This window comes from Pipistrellus kuhlii, unplaced genomic scaffold (genome assembly GCF_014108245.1).
Source record: "Pipistrellus kuhlii isolate mPipKuh1 unplaced genomic scaffold, mPipKuh1.p scaffold_m20_p_1, whole genome shotgun sequence".
In the NCBI taxonomy this organism is placed as follows: Eukaryota; Metazoa; Chordata; class Mammalia; order Chiroptera; family Vespertilionidae; genus Pipistrellus; species Pipistrellus kuhlii.
The window spans coordinates 13,112,537-13,128,039 of record NW_023425404.1 but is presented as its reverse complement, the minus strand read 5'-3'; the positions used below and the strand labels follow the sequence as shown (position 1 = coordinate 13,128,039).

At 36.6% G+C, this 15,503-nt stretch overlaps 1 protein-coding gene across 9 annotated transcripts in view; it reads left to right on the top strand.

Annotated features, from left to right (window-relative positions):
* RBM25 (RNA binding motif protein 25) overlaps positions 1–15,503 on the top strand; it is a 52,679-nt gene that overhangs the window by 27,711 nt on the left and 9,465 nt on the right. For all 9 annotated transcript variants that reach the window (XM_036432254.2, XM_036432218.2, XM_036432237.2 and 6 more), the window contains 7 exons: positions 1,082–1,135; positions 1,358–1,441; positions 4,787–5,073; positions 9,003–9,225; positions 9,318–9,407; positions 11,572–11,645; positions 13,572–13,722. In XM_036432254.2, coding sequence (XP_036288147.1) covers positions 1,082–1,135; positions 1,358–1,441; positions 4,787–5,073; positions 9,003–9,225; positions 9,318–9,407; positions 11,572–11,645; positions 13,572–13,722 — 963 coding nt within the window. The remainder of the gene's footprint in view (positions 1–1,081; positions 1,136–1,357; positions 1,442–4,786; positions 5,074–9,002; positions 9,226–9,317; positions 9,408–11,571; positions 11,646–13,571; positions 13,723–15,503) is intronic.

Below are 15,503 nucleotides of genomic sequence, written 5' to 3'. Positions count from 1 at the left end.
CTGTTTTCTTTGTCTAAAATGCACTGGCATTATAGCTTGTGCTTAGCTGTGGATTCAAATTCAGTAAGGAAAAAATGACCTTTAGTGATGAAATGTAGGCACTGATGTTAAGGGGTAAAGTAAAATGTTTTTGTTTGACTATGAAGGACTGGCTTTGTTTTGCCTAATTATTGTTTAGTCTCTGCTCCAAGCAGGATGCTGGACTCCTTCACTAAAGATTTTTACCCATTCTTTAATTTTTAGCTGTGTCTCCTTATAACCACGTCTCATTCCCCTTCATGGACAGTAATGCTGTTTAAATTCTAGCTGGAAGACTGTCAAAGAGCAGCACACGATGAAACACTCTTCTGCAGTGTATTATATTATCACTACTCTGTCTGACCAGGCTAATTGAACATTAGGGAGTCCAGGTTGAAAGAAAATGTTTGGTTTTCTTCTTTCAAATAAACAGAGAAGTTATGGGGAGTGTTTTTTAAAAAAATATCAGAATTATTTTACATGCATGGATTGCATATATGTGAAAAAGTAATGTTGAATATATTGTGATTTAATATCAAAGTTCATATTATTTAGAATTTCATTGCCTTATTAGGCCAGCTTCACTTTTCTTTGTGGCCAAATACATTTTTATTATTTGTCTCATTCTTTTTGACATGGTCTGGTGAAATGCCAATAGTTGGGTATGGTAATTGGTAGAGTTAGTCAGGTATAGGGTAATTGAGGTTAATGGGAAAGGAGAAAGTAACTAGACATATGTTGGATATAGATCGGGAATAATGGATCAAAGAAATCTTGCTCTATGGCAGAAATTATGGATACATTTTATTGGTATGACTGTTCCCTATATCTAGGTCAAGAAAAAAGCCCCAGTAGTATGAGACCCTCCCTATTCTGTTGCTCAGGGAAGCTAGAGAGGAGGTGATTCGAAAGGTTATAGAGAGTGAAATATTTTTATTATCATGTAATTTGAAGTCAAGAAAATGCCCCAGAAGCATTGCTTATTGTAAAATATAGCATTGTTTTGCAGATTAATATGAACTCTAGTGTTTTTTTAAAAAAATCTTTGTGGATTTTTTTGCAGATTTTCCGCAGATTTCCAGTGGCACCTCTGATCCCGTATCCACTTATCACTAAGGTTTGTTTACATTGACGCCTTTGACAATAACTGTGTTCACTGCTAATGGTTAGATTTGTAATTCTCGTCTACCAGATTTTTCACTAACTTAGATCATTACATTTGTTACTATGTAAGTTCTTTTTATTAATCTACTTTTTTGTAAGATCTGTGCAGAATATCTAACCTTTGCTTTTTATTAGATTGATCTTTAAGCATTGCCTCCTGTCCCTTGTCTTTTAGGAAGATATAAATGCAATAGAAATGGAAGAAGACAAAAGAGACCTGATATCCCGAGAGATCAGCAAATTCAGAGATACACACAAGGTAGTATTCTTGTGTTTTCACTTGATACCAATCTAGACTTTTTACAGAATCCAAAGCAAACAGACAAAAAAAAAAAATCAACCTTACATTAGGATATAAATTTAAATGCTTTTTAAGGTTTAATTGATATTTAGATAGAAACAAACAAACAATATCATATTAAAGTGGACCTTGACATTATATTTAATTTTTTTAAAGTTACTATTCTGCAGTCATCTCACTTTAATATGAATAAAAGCTAATTTTATTTTTAGGTTTCAACATAAACATCAAGGTCAGATTTAAACTAGATTCAAGGGGGCAGGATAACATACACTGTAGTGTATTTCTGGGGGCATTTATTTAACTTAATCTTAGGACAACCTTTTCTTTAGAGCTGAGGTTAAAAATTAAGATTTATATTTGTATAGATTTAATTTGTGAGGGGGAGATTTTAAAAAGTAGGTCAGTGATTACCAGACTTACCAAATTTTAGATGCATGGAAGAACTGTAAATGCCCATAAAGCTAATCTATTCATTGACCCCCACCATTATGATAGAGATCATATGGTGACTAATGCAAGATGAAACACTCAGCTTGGAAAGTAACAAGGAATAGGATGTAAGTATGAGCTTCTGTTTTTTATTATATTTATGGATGCCCCCTCAGAAAAATATGCAAAGGGGTAACTGGCTTGGAAATGGGTATTTGTGTGTAGTAAATCTCACGAGTTTTGCCTATTGAAAGCTTCTCTCAATGATAGTGCATCTGTAAATGTTCACTGATGTTGAAATTGATGCTATGGACATTGAAATGCAAACACTGCATGAAATATATTTTGATGTTAAAGATAGTAAGACATCATTGGTTCTTCCACATAAGACTGAGTGACCTTTAATTAAGTGAAAAGTTGTATTCATTTTTTCTTTTATTATTTTTTCTTACTGCTTTCAAAATTCCAAGTTGACATTGCCATTGAATCAATGCTGCTGACCACTTATTCATGCCCAGTGCTTTTTCAGGAATTAAATATGAATAAAAGCACAAATGCAGTTCTCTCAACTTAATTTTTAGTATAAAAGGGGTAGTATGTGGGAAATTATTTTAGAGGACTACTTTCGATTACATTTAATATTCAAACTCAGGGTCTGAGTAAGCTTGAAAATAGTATGCAGTTGTGTGTGATTTACCCCTTTTATTATTTGTTAAACCCTATCATGTCATTGGTAAAATATGACAAAACCGTGTTTTAAAAAAAATTATTTCAAGATATTTGCTTCAGAGTTTGAGAAGCTGTCAGGCATTTGACTGCCTTAGATTTATTTCACTGTAAGGTGGGTGGGGGAATGTTTTGAATTTCCAAAATGTGCTTTAACAAAAAGGTCAAAATGAAAAATGGTTCTTGTTATTGGGTGGATGGTTAAAGGCATGTTTAAAACTTGAGTAACAAAAAATGAGCTCAGTGAACCTTTGCATGTTTTGGTATGAGTTTACTAAATAACCACAGACTGTCAGGGTATCAGCGTGGCAGGGGGCGTCCATTTACAGCACGGACGAGTCTGAAGAGAGAATAAGGTAAGATTTATGATTTCTTTCTGTTCTTTCCTCTTCATTATTTCCTTATATCATTTTTAGTCTCCATTTCCTTTTTCTTCAGTCTGTCTTAAAATACATATATATGTGTGGGTATCTATATACCACATATATAACCTTTTAGAAATGCATTTAATATGGACCAGATTCACTCACTTTTTCATTTACTTAGAACAAAAACTTTCAATGAGTTCTGAAACAAATTATTACTTACATAAGTGAAACTATACACCTAAGAAATAAGTAGTGCAGTGAATAAGCAGTAGTAAAATAATTGAGGAATTCTACAAAAGAAATTATTGGAACAGCTAAAATAATCTGTAAGTATTTATCTCAGAAATAAACAAATTTCTTTATAAGTGTATGACACTGAGGTAAGTGTTATGTAGTCTAGCCTCGTTTTACAATTTAAATTTTTACAATCCATTAGAATTGTTTCAAAAATTAGAATTGCCCCTTTAAATAGCTTTTAGTTTCTGTCCTCTTTATACCATTTCTTTTTCTCTTTCCTTTGTAATTTCAATGTATTCAGTATTAGCTTTGCCTGCATTCTACTTTGATACAGACTGGCACAGTAGCTGAATATATTGATTTTTCATGCATTAGCTTTTCTTTCATAATCCTCTATCAGTTCTCTGATCCATGAGCAAGAGAAAAAGAGTACAAAAGGTAAGATTGCTTTTTAAAGTTGTTTTAAATGCTTTACATGACTGAGAAAAGAAAAAAATGAACATTTTATTGTTACAGTTCAAATTTCATTTCAGTGACTCTAAACATGGAACAAAAGGATAAATGTGTTTTGTTTTTGTTTTGTTTTGTTTTTCCTGTTTGGGGTATTTTTCTTCTGAGCTTGTATAGAAACCGTGTGGTACACTGGTAATCTTGTCAGGGTACAAACTTGGTCTGACTTTGTTAATTTGGTTTATTTGTGAACCATGTACTTGCTCTTCCTCCCAGAAACATAGCTTGTAGGCAAGGTTAATCCAGTGTTGGCGATCCATGTCCTAACACAGCATCTGTAAGTTAATATGCGATCATTCCTTCCAAGGATGGATTTATCATTGTTGATATATTTTTATTGTCTTATAGGCATAATGGGCAAAAATATGTTGCTTTTACAGTTAAGTTAAATTTTTTGCTTGAAGTGAGTGATTTTTCAAACTTTTGAATTTGGTGGGCTGTCCATCTTGTAATGGTGGGAGTAAATGTTTCCATAGATAGTGAGGCAGGTCTTGGTTGAATTTACCTTGCCTTTTGGAGGGTGGGCATACCAGAAGACATATTATTGCGTTACAGACCTGACTCTTCTTCTTCACCTCTTCTTTAAAACACTTAACCACAACCTTTAGGTAGTGGCAAATCGTGTTTTGAAATTAGTATCAATAATCCCACTGATTTACAGAAATTTAGAATGGGAAGAATCACATTTTTGCTAAGTGATTGTCTTTTTAGAACTCTATGAACCAACACATTCTTCATGGTCATTTTAGTTATATAATCATTGAGTGGCTAGCCACACTTGACACAATCTCCCAGCATCCAAGATTGGAAATTCCTGGTCTGTGTAGAGTATATGGTTTTGCACGAAATCTATCTAATCTTGTGATTGCTTCAGTTTAATTTGTCAAGTAAAACCACAAATATTTAATAGCAAAGTACCAGTGGTTTTGTTGTTGTTGTTGTTGTTCTCCCCAATATTGGGCATTGTGCTGGGAAAAACTGAATACCGGAGCTACAGATTAACTCTAAAAGTACTTTTATTGGTTTCTAGAAACTGGAAGAAGAGAAAGGCAAAAAAGAAAAAGAAAGACAGGAAATTGAGAAAGAACGGAGAGAAAGAGAGAGGGAGCGTGAAAGGGAACGAGAAAGGCGAGAACGAGAACGAGAAAGGGAAAGAGAACGTGAACGAGAAAAGGAGAAGGAACGGGAGCGGGAACGAGAACGGGATAGGGATCGTGACCGGACAAAGGAGAGAGACCGGGATCGGGATCGAGACAGAGACCGCGACCGCGATCGGGAAAGGAGTTCAGATCGGAATAAGGATCGGAGTCGATCAAGGTAAGGCTTTATAGAAGTTATTGTTTTCATGATAGCTTTAATTGAACTCCAGGTTAGCACTCTGTAGGATGACTTATATTTATGTGATGAGAACTTCCTTAGCCACAGAGCATGCCTGGTTTCTGTATCGCATATGTAAAACGGTGAAAATAACAATTTTAATCTTAAGGATTATTTCTGATTAAGCCAGTTTTTACAGACTCAGAACATATCAACTGTTCATCCAGTGCCCTGGGCAGACTGAATTCTGTTATCCTTTTGGTTCGGGTGGCCTTTTTCTTCTAGTCACCGTTTCAGTGAGGTCCATTATACTGGGAAATCAGCTTCTAGCTTAGCCTTTGGTGTCAGTTTGCTCCTATAGCTCACTGCAAGCTCACAACTAAATTTACTCTCTTATGATTCCTAGTAATTTCATCCTTTTGGCCGAAACCGGTTTGGCTCAGTGGATAGAGCGTCAGCCTGCAGACTGAAAGGTCCCAGGTTCGATTCCGGTCAAGGGCACGTACCTTGGTTGTGGGCACATCCCCGATAGGGGGTGTGCGAGAGGCAGCTGGTCGATGTTTCTCTCTCATCGACGTTTCTAACTCTCTATCCCTCTCAATTCCTCTCTGTGTAAAATCAATGAAATATATTTTAAAAATTTTTCATCCTTTTGTTGTATTTAGGAATTTTTCTTATATTCTCAAATTCTTTAGGAATGAGGGAGCAAAAATGAGCAAAGGAAGGAAGAGGAAAAGGGAGAGTAGGAGGAGAGAAGAGAAAAGCACAGTTTTTTGTGTTTTCTTTTTTTTTCCTTTTTTTTTTTTAATTAATTTTCATTGTTCATATTATTATAAATGTTCCTTTTTCTTCCCCCCACCCCGCTCCATTGCTCTCCTCCACCAGGTTCCCACCCCACCCTCTGCCCTTTCCCCTCTCCCCATTGTCCTCATCCATAGGTGCACAGTTTGTTGTCTCTTCCCACATCCCCCTCTCCCCTTTTCCCCAAGAATCGTCAGTTCACTCCCCTTCCATACCTCTGATTCTATTATATTCAACAGTTAATATTGCTCATCAGATTTTTTTAATTTCCTTGGTTTTTAGATTCATTTGTTGATAGTTATGTATTTGTTGTTCATAATTTTTATCTTTGTTTACTTTCTCTTCTGAAAGAACCCCCTTCAGCAATTCATATAATTCTGGTTTGGCGGTGATGAATTCCTTTAGCTTTTTTTTATTAGTGAAGCTCTTTATCTGGCCTTTGATTCTGAGTGGTAGCTTTGCTGGGTAGATTATTTTTGGCTGTAGATTCTTACTATTCATCACCTTGAATATTTCTTGCCATTCCCGTCTGGCCTGCATGGTTACTGTTGAGAAGTCAGCTGACAATCATATAGGTGCTCCTTTATAGGTAACTACCTTCTTTGCTCTTGCTTCTTTTAATATTCTCTCTTTGTCTTTTGCTCTTGGAATTTTAATAATGATGTGTCTGGTGTGGTCCTCTTTGGATTCCTTTTGTTTGGAGTTCTGTGCGCTTCCTGGACTTGTAAGTCTAATTCTTTCACCAGGTGGGGGAAGTTTTCTTTCACTATTTCTTTCAGTATGTTTTTGATATCTTGCTCTCTCTCATCTTCTGGGACCCCCATAATTCTGATGTTGGTTTGCTTGAAGTTGTCCCAGAGTTTTCTTACATTATCTTCAATTTTCTGGATTCTCTTGCCTTCTAGCTTCTGTGGAGGAGTGTCTTCTGGCTCTTTATGTTCCAAATCTTTGACTTGATTCTTGTGATCTTCCCTTCTGTTTTTAGGACTCTGTAAAATATTTTTTATTTCAGACAATGTATTATTTATTTCTTGTTGATCCCTTATCATTTCTTGTTGACTCCTTATTAATTCTAGTTGATCTCTTTTCATATCCTCATAGGCCTTATCCATCTTTTCTAGGAAATTCTTGAAAAACCTTATAAGCGTAGATTTGAACTCTATATCCAGACGCTTTTTGTCCTCCATTTCTTTCGTTTGTGATCTATTTTGTTGTCGCATTTCGCAGTTACAGATGGGACGGGGTTTCAGGGTGGAGCCTGCAGCTTTGGCTTCCGTCAGCCCCGCCCTATGCGGGTCCCTCAGTGCTCGCTGCCGGCACCTCTGAGAGAAAGGTGCCCTCGATTTTCGCCTGCTGCCAAACAGTCTATGCTCTCTCCCAATGAGCCCGGTATTGGGGTTCGGTTCAGTTGGTAGTGGGATTGGAGGTGGCGTTCAGAGCAGTCTGGAGCCCGTCTCCTTCCCGTCAGGGCAATCCCGCGGCACAGCCCACCGTCCCTTCTCTGTGCGCAGTGTGCTCGCCGCCGGGACCTCCTTTCGCCTCTTCCCCGGAGTCCCGCCTTACAGCCCGGCTCCCTATGGCTGAGCCTGAGTCCCCGGGGTCTGGCCTAAAACTGGGGTTCAGAGCAGTCGGGGGCCCAGCACAGTCGGAGTTTTATCTCCTTTCCGCTCGGGAACGCCCGCCAGGCACTCGGCCTCCCTCCTCTCAGGTCCGTCCTCTCCGCGCGCCGCGTCTCCGTACCTTGGCTTTTCCAGCTCCTCCGCACCTCCTTCTGGTTTTCTCCTTGCTTCTCGCTGAAGAATTTCCAATCAGTCAACCTTCCTCTAGTTCTGGGCAATGTCCGTTTTATATTTTAGTTGTATTTTATTGAAATTGTTGTGTGCGGCTGCGGCTAGGTGTTCACCTGGGCGCAGCCATTTTGGATCTTTTTTTTTCTTTTTTTTTTTCAAGCTAGTTTTCAAAAACACATTTTTGGCTTGCAGGTTTTCTATCTGATTGTAGCCGAAGGGAGGTCCCCTTTAAGTAAGTTAATTACTGGATAATCTTTAGTGGGCATTAACAATTCTTCTTTTCTGCCGAGACCGGTTTGGCTCAATGGATAGAGCGTTGGCTTGGGGACTGAAGGGTCCCGGGTTCGATTCCGGTCAAGGGCACGTACCTTGGTTGCGGGCATGTCCCCAGTAGGGGGTGTGCAGGAGGCAGCTGGTCGATGACTCTCTCTCATCGATGTTTCTAACTCTCTATCTCTCTCCCTTCCTCTCTGTACAAAATCAATAAAATATATTAAAAAAAAAACAACAAAAAAACCCCCAATTCTTCTTTACCATCTCCACTGGAATAACCAGTATCCTTTTGACTATCATTGAGAATTTTACATATTATATATAAAATAGTGTTTTTATGCTTTTACTACAGAACAGTATATTGCTTCATATATATTATATATTTGTATTTAGATTCATGACATTATATCATATACTACAATTTTGTTTTATTGCTTCATGTTAAATATTTGAGAACTTCTCATTGCTCCTAAATAAAGTTGTAATTTATCTGTGTAACATGACAAAATGCTCTTTTCTCAGCACTCTTCTATCTCCTTCATTCCTTGACCACTAGTACAATAGACTATTTTTTGTATTTCTTTTCTTTTTTTAAATATATGTTTATTGATTTAAGAGAGGAAGGGAGGAGAGCGATAGAAACATCAATGATGAGAGAGAATCATTGATAGGCTGCCTCTGGCATGCCACCTACTGGAGATTGAGGCCACAACCCGGGCATGTGCCCTAATCGGAATTGAACCCAGGACCATTCAGTCTGTAGATTGACACTCTATCTACTGAGCAAAACCAGCTAGGGAAGCCCTTTGTATTTCTTATATCCAGGGTTTCTTGGTTTATTTTCTGAGATACCAATATGCATTAACATTGAATTCAGAATTTGGTGCTACTATTATATTCTGTGCCTCTGATGAATATAGAGGAGTTTACAGTTTTGCAGAAATCAGATGCTGAAATCTGGCTTGTTAGTTTGTATATTTCATAATATATATTGTTTTCTACCTTGGATTTTAAAGGAAAACAAAAAGGAGAATGACAGATTTTCAAAAATCTTTTTTTATGTAGAGAAAAGAGCAGAGATCGTGAAAGGGAACGGGAGCGGGAAAGAGAGAGAGAGAGAGAACGTGAACGAGAAAGAGAACGTGAACGAGAAAGGGAGCGTGAAAGGGAACGGGAGCGAGAAAGAGAAAAAGACAAGAAGAGGGATCGAGAAGAGGATGAAGAAGATGCATATGAACGGAGAAAACTTGAAAGAAAACTCCGAGAGAAAGAAGCTGCTTATCAAGAGGTAAATTGAGGAAATGTTTATATTGATAAAGCTTATACAAAATTTTAGAACCCTTGTGTACATTTTTAAAGCTCTGACAATTTCGTTTTTAGCGCCTTAAGAATTGGGAAATCAGAGAACGGAAGAAAACCCGGGAATATGAGAAAGAGGCTGAGAGAGAAGAGGAAAGGAGAAGAGAAATGGTAATAATCTAGGTTAAAAATAAGTGATTTTCAGATATAAATTAGGTAAAATCTTTTCTGCTAACTAGAAATAACTTTATAATTAAATCGCACAAGTTCCCAGTATAATTTTATTTTATATATTTCAAATAACCTTGAGACACTTTTTTAGTTCACCAAAATATTTTTTCCTTCGATATTTCATATTGTTGCTGCCTACACAAAATTATCTTTTGGCATACTTTGAAAGTAAAGTATGCCAAATATATAAAATGAGAATTTATGGAACATTCTTTGATAAAGAATCTGCACCATTTTTTAATTTGGAGAAGCTTTGATATTCTGAAATGGTTGGTACATTGGGTTGGATGAGTGTCCTGAAAAGACTTCTGGTTTTATAAGTCAAAATTATTGTCTTTATATACCATTTGTGGATTATAGGTTTTCCTTAGGTTACTGTTTATTCTTTTGACTATATAATAATCACAAAAAATGCCTTCTTTTTCACATTTGCTTTATTTGATAAACTAACAGTGAACAATTGATTTAAGTTGTTACTAAGTAAAATGTCAAAAATATATTTTATCATAGTATTTGCTTCAGTAGTATGTTCCATGTGTTCTGTCTTTGCCAGAATTTCATGTAAGTTTCTTTATCTCCAGTTTGGAGATTATTCTTCCAAAAACTTCACTGAAGTTAGGAACCTTCTTCAAATAGTTTTGAACATGAAACATAGAGGGAATTTTTGTAAGTAACCAAAAGGGTGCATGCAGCAACCAGCTATTTATAGATAGTATGGGTGTTCTGAATAGTACATCCACTAACGTTATAAATTATTTAAAATACTTCTTATTTCCCTGGATTGTAGCTCCCATTCTAGAATTTCTTTTTCATCCATAGGTTAGAAAGTAGGAAGAGAATAATATAGTAAAAGGCATAAGTATTTGAAGAAATAATTGTGGAATAGGTTTAAGTGATTTTTGTTTCCTATAAGCAAATCTGAACCCTATCTTTCTAGAGAAAAATTTCCTATTAATTTTTTATTTAGAAACTTAAAAAATAGTTAAAAAGTAGTTATTTGCTTATTATAAAAAATGTTCCAGTAACAGAACTATCTGATGTAAAAAGTGGAAGTTTCTGCACTCTTATGGAATGATAACTTATGTTTGTTTTAGTATTTACCGTGTGGGTCCTCCTCTTTTTTACTTAGATATTTGTATTGTCATTACTACCTAATAGTCTGCGTTTGTTTATTTGACAAATTTTGAGTGTACATTATTATATTCCAGCCTTGTGCTAAGCACTGGGCATACAAGAATAAACAATGCTTCTAATCTAGAAATAAGTAGGTAATATTGTTAGGGAGATAAGGTACTTAATATAGCATGGGTGAGAGTGTTTAAAGTATGGTAAGGTGTGTTCACAGTATTTTGGGAGTACAGAGAGACTGGGGGAGGAGTTGGTCATGGATAGATGATTAGATTGGGCAAGTCTTTATAGAGAGGTAACATTGAGGTAACATTTGAACTGGATTAAGTGGTTAAGACTTTACTGTAGTCAGAAACCTACTGTTACCTGCTTTGTACATAGATTTAATACATGTTGATAGAATAGGTGTAGATTGTGTATACATATATAATGGTTAGGTGTAACTGCTACTAAATAAATTATTTGGTGTATATTTGAAATTACAAAAACAGGAATAAGAGGTTTGTGTACTCAAGTGAGATAGGCATTACCTTTAAATTGATGCATGAACATGATTTAAATTTTTAATCCTGCATTTCACAAAAAGTACTTGTATCATTTACAAATGAAAATGCGTGAAATATTTTTGTTCAGTTAACGAATTCAGTAAGATAACTTTCAGTTTTGTTTACTGGTACGCTCAGGTTTCATTAATTAGAAATTAATTACTGTACTTTGAAGATTATATTCAGGGAGCAAATTTACTATAGTATACTATCTGGTTTTATTTTACAGATAAGTCCTAATTCTGACTTGTCTTATGAGTAAAAGACAAAAGACATATACTTTTTATTCTCATATGCTTTATTTAACATATGAAGTATGTGAGAATTATAAAGTTCAAATGGTACGGATAAGAAAAATCTGTTCCCAAAAATGGGGGAGGATGTAACTTAAATGACTTTTCTGTTAATTTTCCACAATTGATCCTTTCTAGGCAAAAGAAGCTAAACGACTAAAAGAATTTTTAGAAGATTATGATGATGATAGAGATGATCCCAAATATTACAGGTATATGCTTTATGAACTCATACTTTTAGCATTTTATTAGCTATATTTTCCCCTTGTCTACCAGAGAGTGCAAGTTCACTCAGCAGAATAAAGAACGAAATCTTCATATCCCATCTTGTAGTCACCTCCATAGCTGATATACTATTCTGGAGAGGGACGTTGAGCAGTGGGGAAAAGTGTTGTTGGCAAAGGATCAACATTTGTAGTATTAAAAATTTTTCTTCCTGTATTTTAAAGAGGTTTAGTTAGCCCAAATCGGTTTGGCTCAGTGGATAGAGCGTCGGCCTGCGGACTGAAAGGTCCCAGGTTCGATTCTGGTCAAGGGCATGTACCTTGGTTGCAGGCACATCCCCAGTAGGGGGTATGCAAGAGGCAGCTGATCGATGATTCTCTCTCATCGATGTTTCTTTCTTTCTTTTTTTTTTTTTAAATATATTTTATCGATTTAAAAAAAAATATTCTATTGATTTTGTACGGAGAGGAAGGGAGAGAGATAGAGAGTTAGAAATATCGATGAGAGAGAGTCATCGATCAGCTGCCTCCTGTACACCCCCCACTGGGGATATGCCCGCATCCAAGGTACATGCCCTTGACCGGAATCGAACTCGGGACCCTTCGGTCCCCAAGCTGACTATCTATTGAGCCAAACCGGTCTTGGCTATTTTATCGATTTTTTACAGAGAGGAAGGGAGAGAGCTAGAGAGCTAGAAACGTTGTGACTTAAAAAAAAGCCACAAAATATAAAATATATTTTACTGATTCTTTTAAATTTTTATTTATTATTTTTTTTGAAGAGGAAGGGAGAGGGAGAGAGAAACATCAATCAGCTGCCTCCTGCACACTTCCTACTGGGGCTGTGCCCACAACCAAGGTACATGCCTTGACCAAAATTGAACCTGGTACCTTGCAGTCCACAGGCTGATGCTTTATTCACTGAGCCAAATCAGTTAGGCAAGAGGTTCAGTTTTTATAGCAAGTTATAATTGATCTTTATAACTGTCTAAAGTAGTCTACAGATTGTTTTCTTAAAGAATGCCATACAGTAATCTGAACCACCCTTCCATTCTCCTCTCCCATCCAATTGATATATTATTGTGAAATGAGAATTGGTGAATCCTTTGCCTTCCCTCTTCTTTGTTTCCATGGTGTTTTTGAACTACTTGGATTCTAACATTTTTGGCATGGTGGTAAAATTGTTTTTATTTAGCTCCCTCTATTCCAATTATAATTTTCCCTGAAGATAGGGGTAATATTTTTAGTTTTGAAAAATCTCTCATGTGGCTCACATGACCCAGGCATGTAATAAAGGCATTTAATATGTTGGTAAGTTTAATACTCGGGTGCTAAAACAGATTAGCCAATTAAATGGAAATAATTTCAAAATTTGATGTTTTTGAAAATGCAAAAGTGAAATTATCAAATTATAAAATAGGATATAATTTCAACATTCTGAGGTATAAAGTGCTAGATGGAGAAACCTCTGCTTTCTGTTGATTCTGCACTACTACTAGTACTTTTTCCACAAGGAAATAATTTAATTGAAGATACAGATATTTTCTTAGTGTTATTATTACTTCTTATGCTAATTTTTCACAGCTTAGCATCCAAGCAAACACAGGTTAAGTGTTGGTGTTTCTCTGTAGAATAGGCACAAAATGAGAACTTTCTCTCTGAAAGCTATTTTTCTGCTTGATTTAGATATTTATTTAGAGTAACTTAACAATGAAGCATGATTATAAGTGACAAGACAATGCTCACTTATTAAATAGTAACACGTAGAGCTCACAATGTTTGCAGAAACAGAACATTAAGGGTCATGAGTCTTTTAGAATGCAGTTTTAGTGTTGAAAGAAAGTGCTTTTGATGACATGTGCATTAATTGATGGTCTGAGTATTAAATAAGGCCTGTTATGATTTCTTTTGCAGAGGAAGTGCTCTTCAGAAAAGATTGCGTGACAGGGAAAAAGAAATGGAAGCAGATGAACGGGATAGGAAAAGAGAGAAGGAAGAGCTAGAGGAAATCAGGCAGCGACTTCTGGCAGAAGGGCATCCAGATCCAGATGCAGAGCTTCAGAGGGTGAGTTACTATCACATAACGATATTTTAAGATCATGAAGTCATATATATATATTTTTAATATGTATTTCAGAGAGGAAGGAAGGGGGGGAGAAAGGTAGAAACATCAATGATGAGTGAGAATCATAGATTGGCTGCCTCCTGCACACCCCCTACTGGGTGATCAAGCCTACAACCCAGGCATGTGCTCTTGGCTGGAATTGAACCCGGGACTCTTCAGTCTGCAGGCCAACGCTCTATCTACTGAGCAAAACCAGCCAGGGTTTTTTGGTGCTTTTAAATTAGGTATAATCTTCCACCCAGAATCTTACCAATTTATAGCCCTCATGCCTTTTTTCATACTTTCACTATTGTGGTATATTGTTAGTTTTGTAACATTTAGGTTGGGATGATTTTATTTTATCTTTCTTAATTTCAGGATGAATGGAATGTTCATATTGTTTTAGGCCTTAAAATCTTAAATTCCCTCCATTGCCAAATTGTTTGCGAATATGCCAAGACTGGTTTGGCTCAATGGATAGAGCATCGGCTTGGGGACTGAAGGGTCCCGGGTTCAAATCCGGTCAAGGGCATGTACCTTGGTTGCGGGCATATCCCCAGTAGGGGGTGTGCAGGAGGCAGCTGATCGATGACTCTCTCTCATTGATGTTTCTAACTCTCTATCTCTCTCCCTTCCTCTCCGTACAAAATCAATAAAATATATTTTAACAACAACAAAAAAATTGTTTGCAAATATAGAAGTGGCTACCACACTTAGTCATTAATTAGGAAGAAGAAATAATTGTGGCCTGGCTGGTGTGGCTCTGAGGTTGAGTGCCAGGAGGTCATGGTTGGATTCCCAGTCAGGGCACATGCCTGGGTTGTGGGCTCAATCCTCAGTAGAGGTTGTGCAGGAGGCAGCCAATCAATGGTTCTCTCTCATCATTTATGTTTCTTTTCTCCCCCGCCCCCCCATCATTGATGTTTCTATCTCTTTTCTCTCTCTCCCTTTCTTTAAAATCAGGGGTGGGGGGGCCCCGCGGGGAAAGGAAAGAAATGATTGTGTATGACCAATGCTGAGGATTTGAATTTCCTCTCATGTTTTGTCTATACTGTTTTGAAATAAAACTGCTGGTTATACTAGTAATTTGTTTTTCTTTTTAAATCTTTACCACATTTTTATTGAAAAAAAATTTTTTTTTTTTTAAAGAGAGAGAGCGAGCCATCAATTGGCTGCCTCCCACACCCACTCCTACTGGGAATTAAACCTGCAATCTAGTTATGTGCCCTGACCAGGAATTGAACCGGCAATCTTTGGTGTATGGGATGACACTCCAACCAATTGAGTCACCCAGCCAGGACTCTGGCTCTAATGTCTTTAATAACTTAGAGGAATATAATTTATATTTTGAATTAGCCAGCTATTTATTTTGTATTTACCTTTGTTAATCTGAAGGGTTTATGTAATACCACTGAAAAATGGTAATTTTTGTAAAATCTTTTTAAAAAATTTCAAAGTATCTTCGTCTGCAGAATTACATAGCTTTCTGATTATAGAAGTAAGCAATGTTTTTCACTATTCTTAATTTAAAAAATAGATATTTTTATAAAGATAATTAGAGGCCTGATGCACCACATTTGTACAAGGGTTTGGCCCTGGCCCCAACCTGTTGCTGAGGCCAGGGCGCCTCTGTCACCTCTATCTGTCCTGTCCTGTTCCGGCTTTGTCCGGAAGGACATCTGGTCTAATTAGCATATTATGCTTTTATTATTATAGATACAAAACAAAAAGCCAGTTGAATG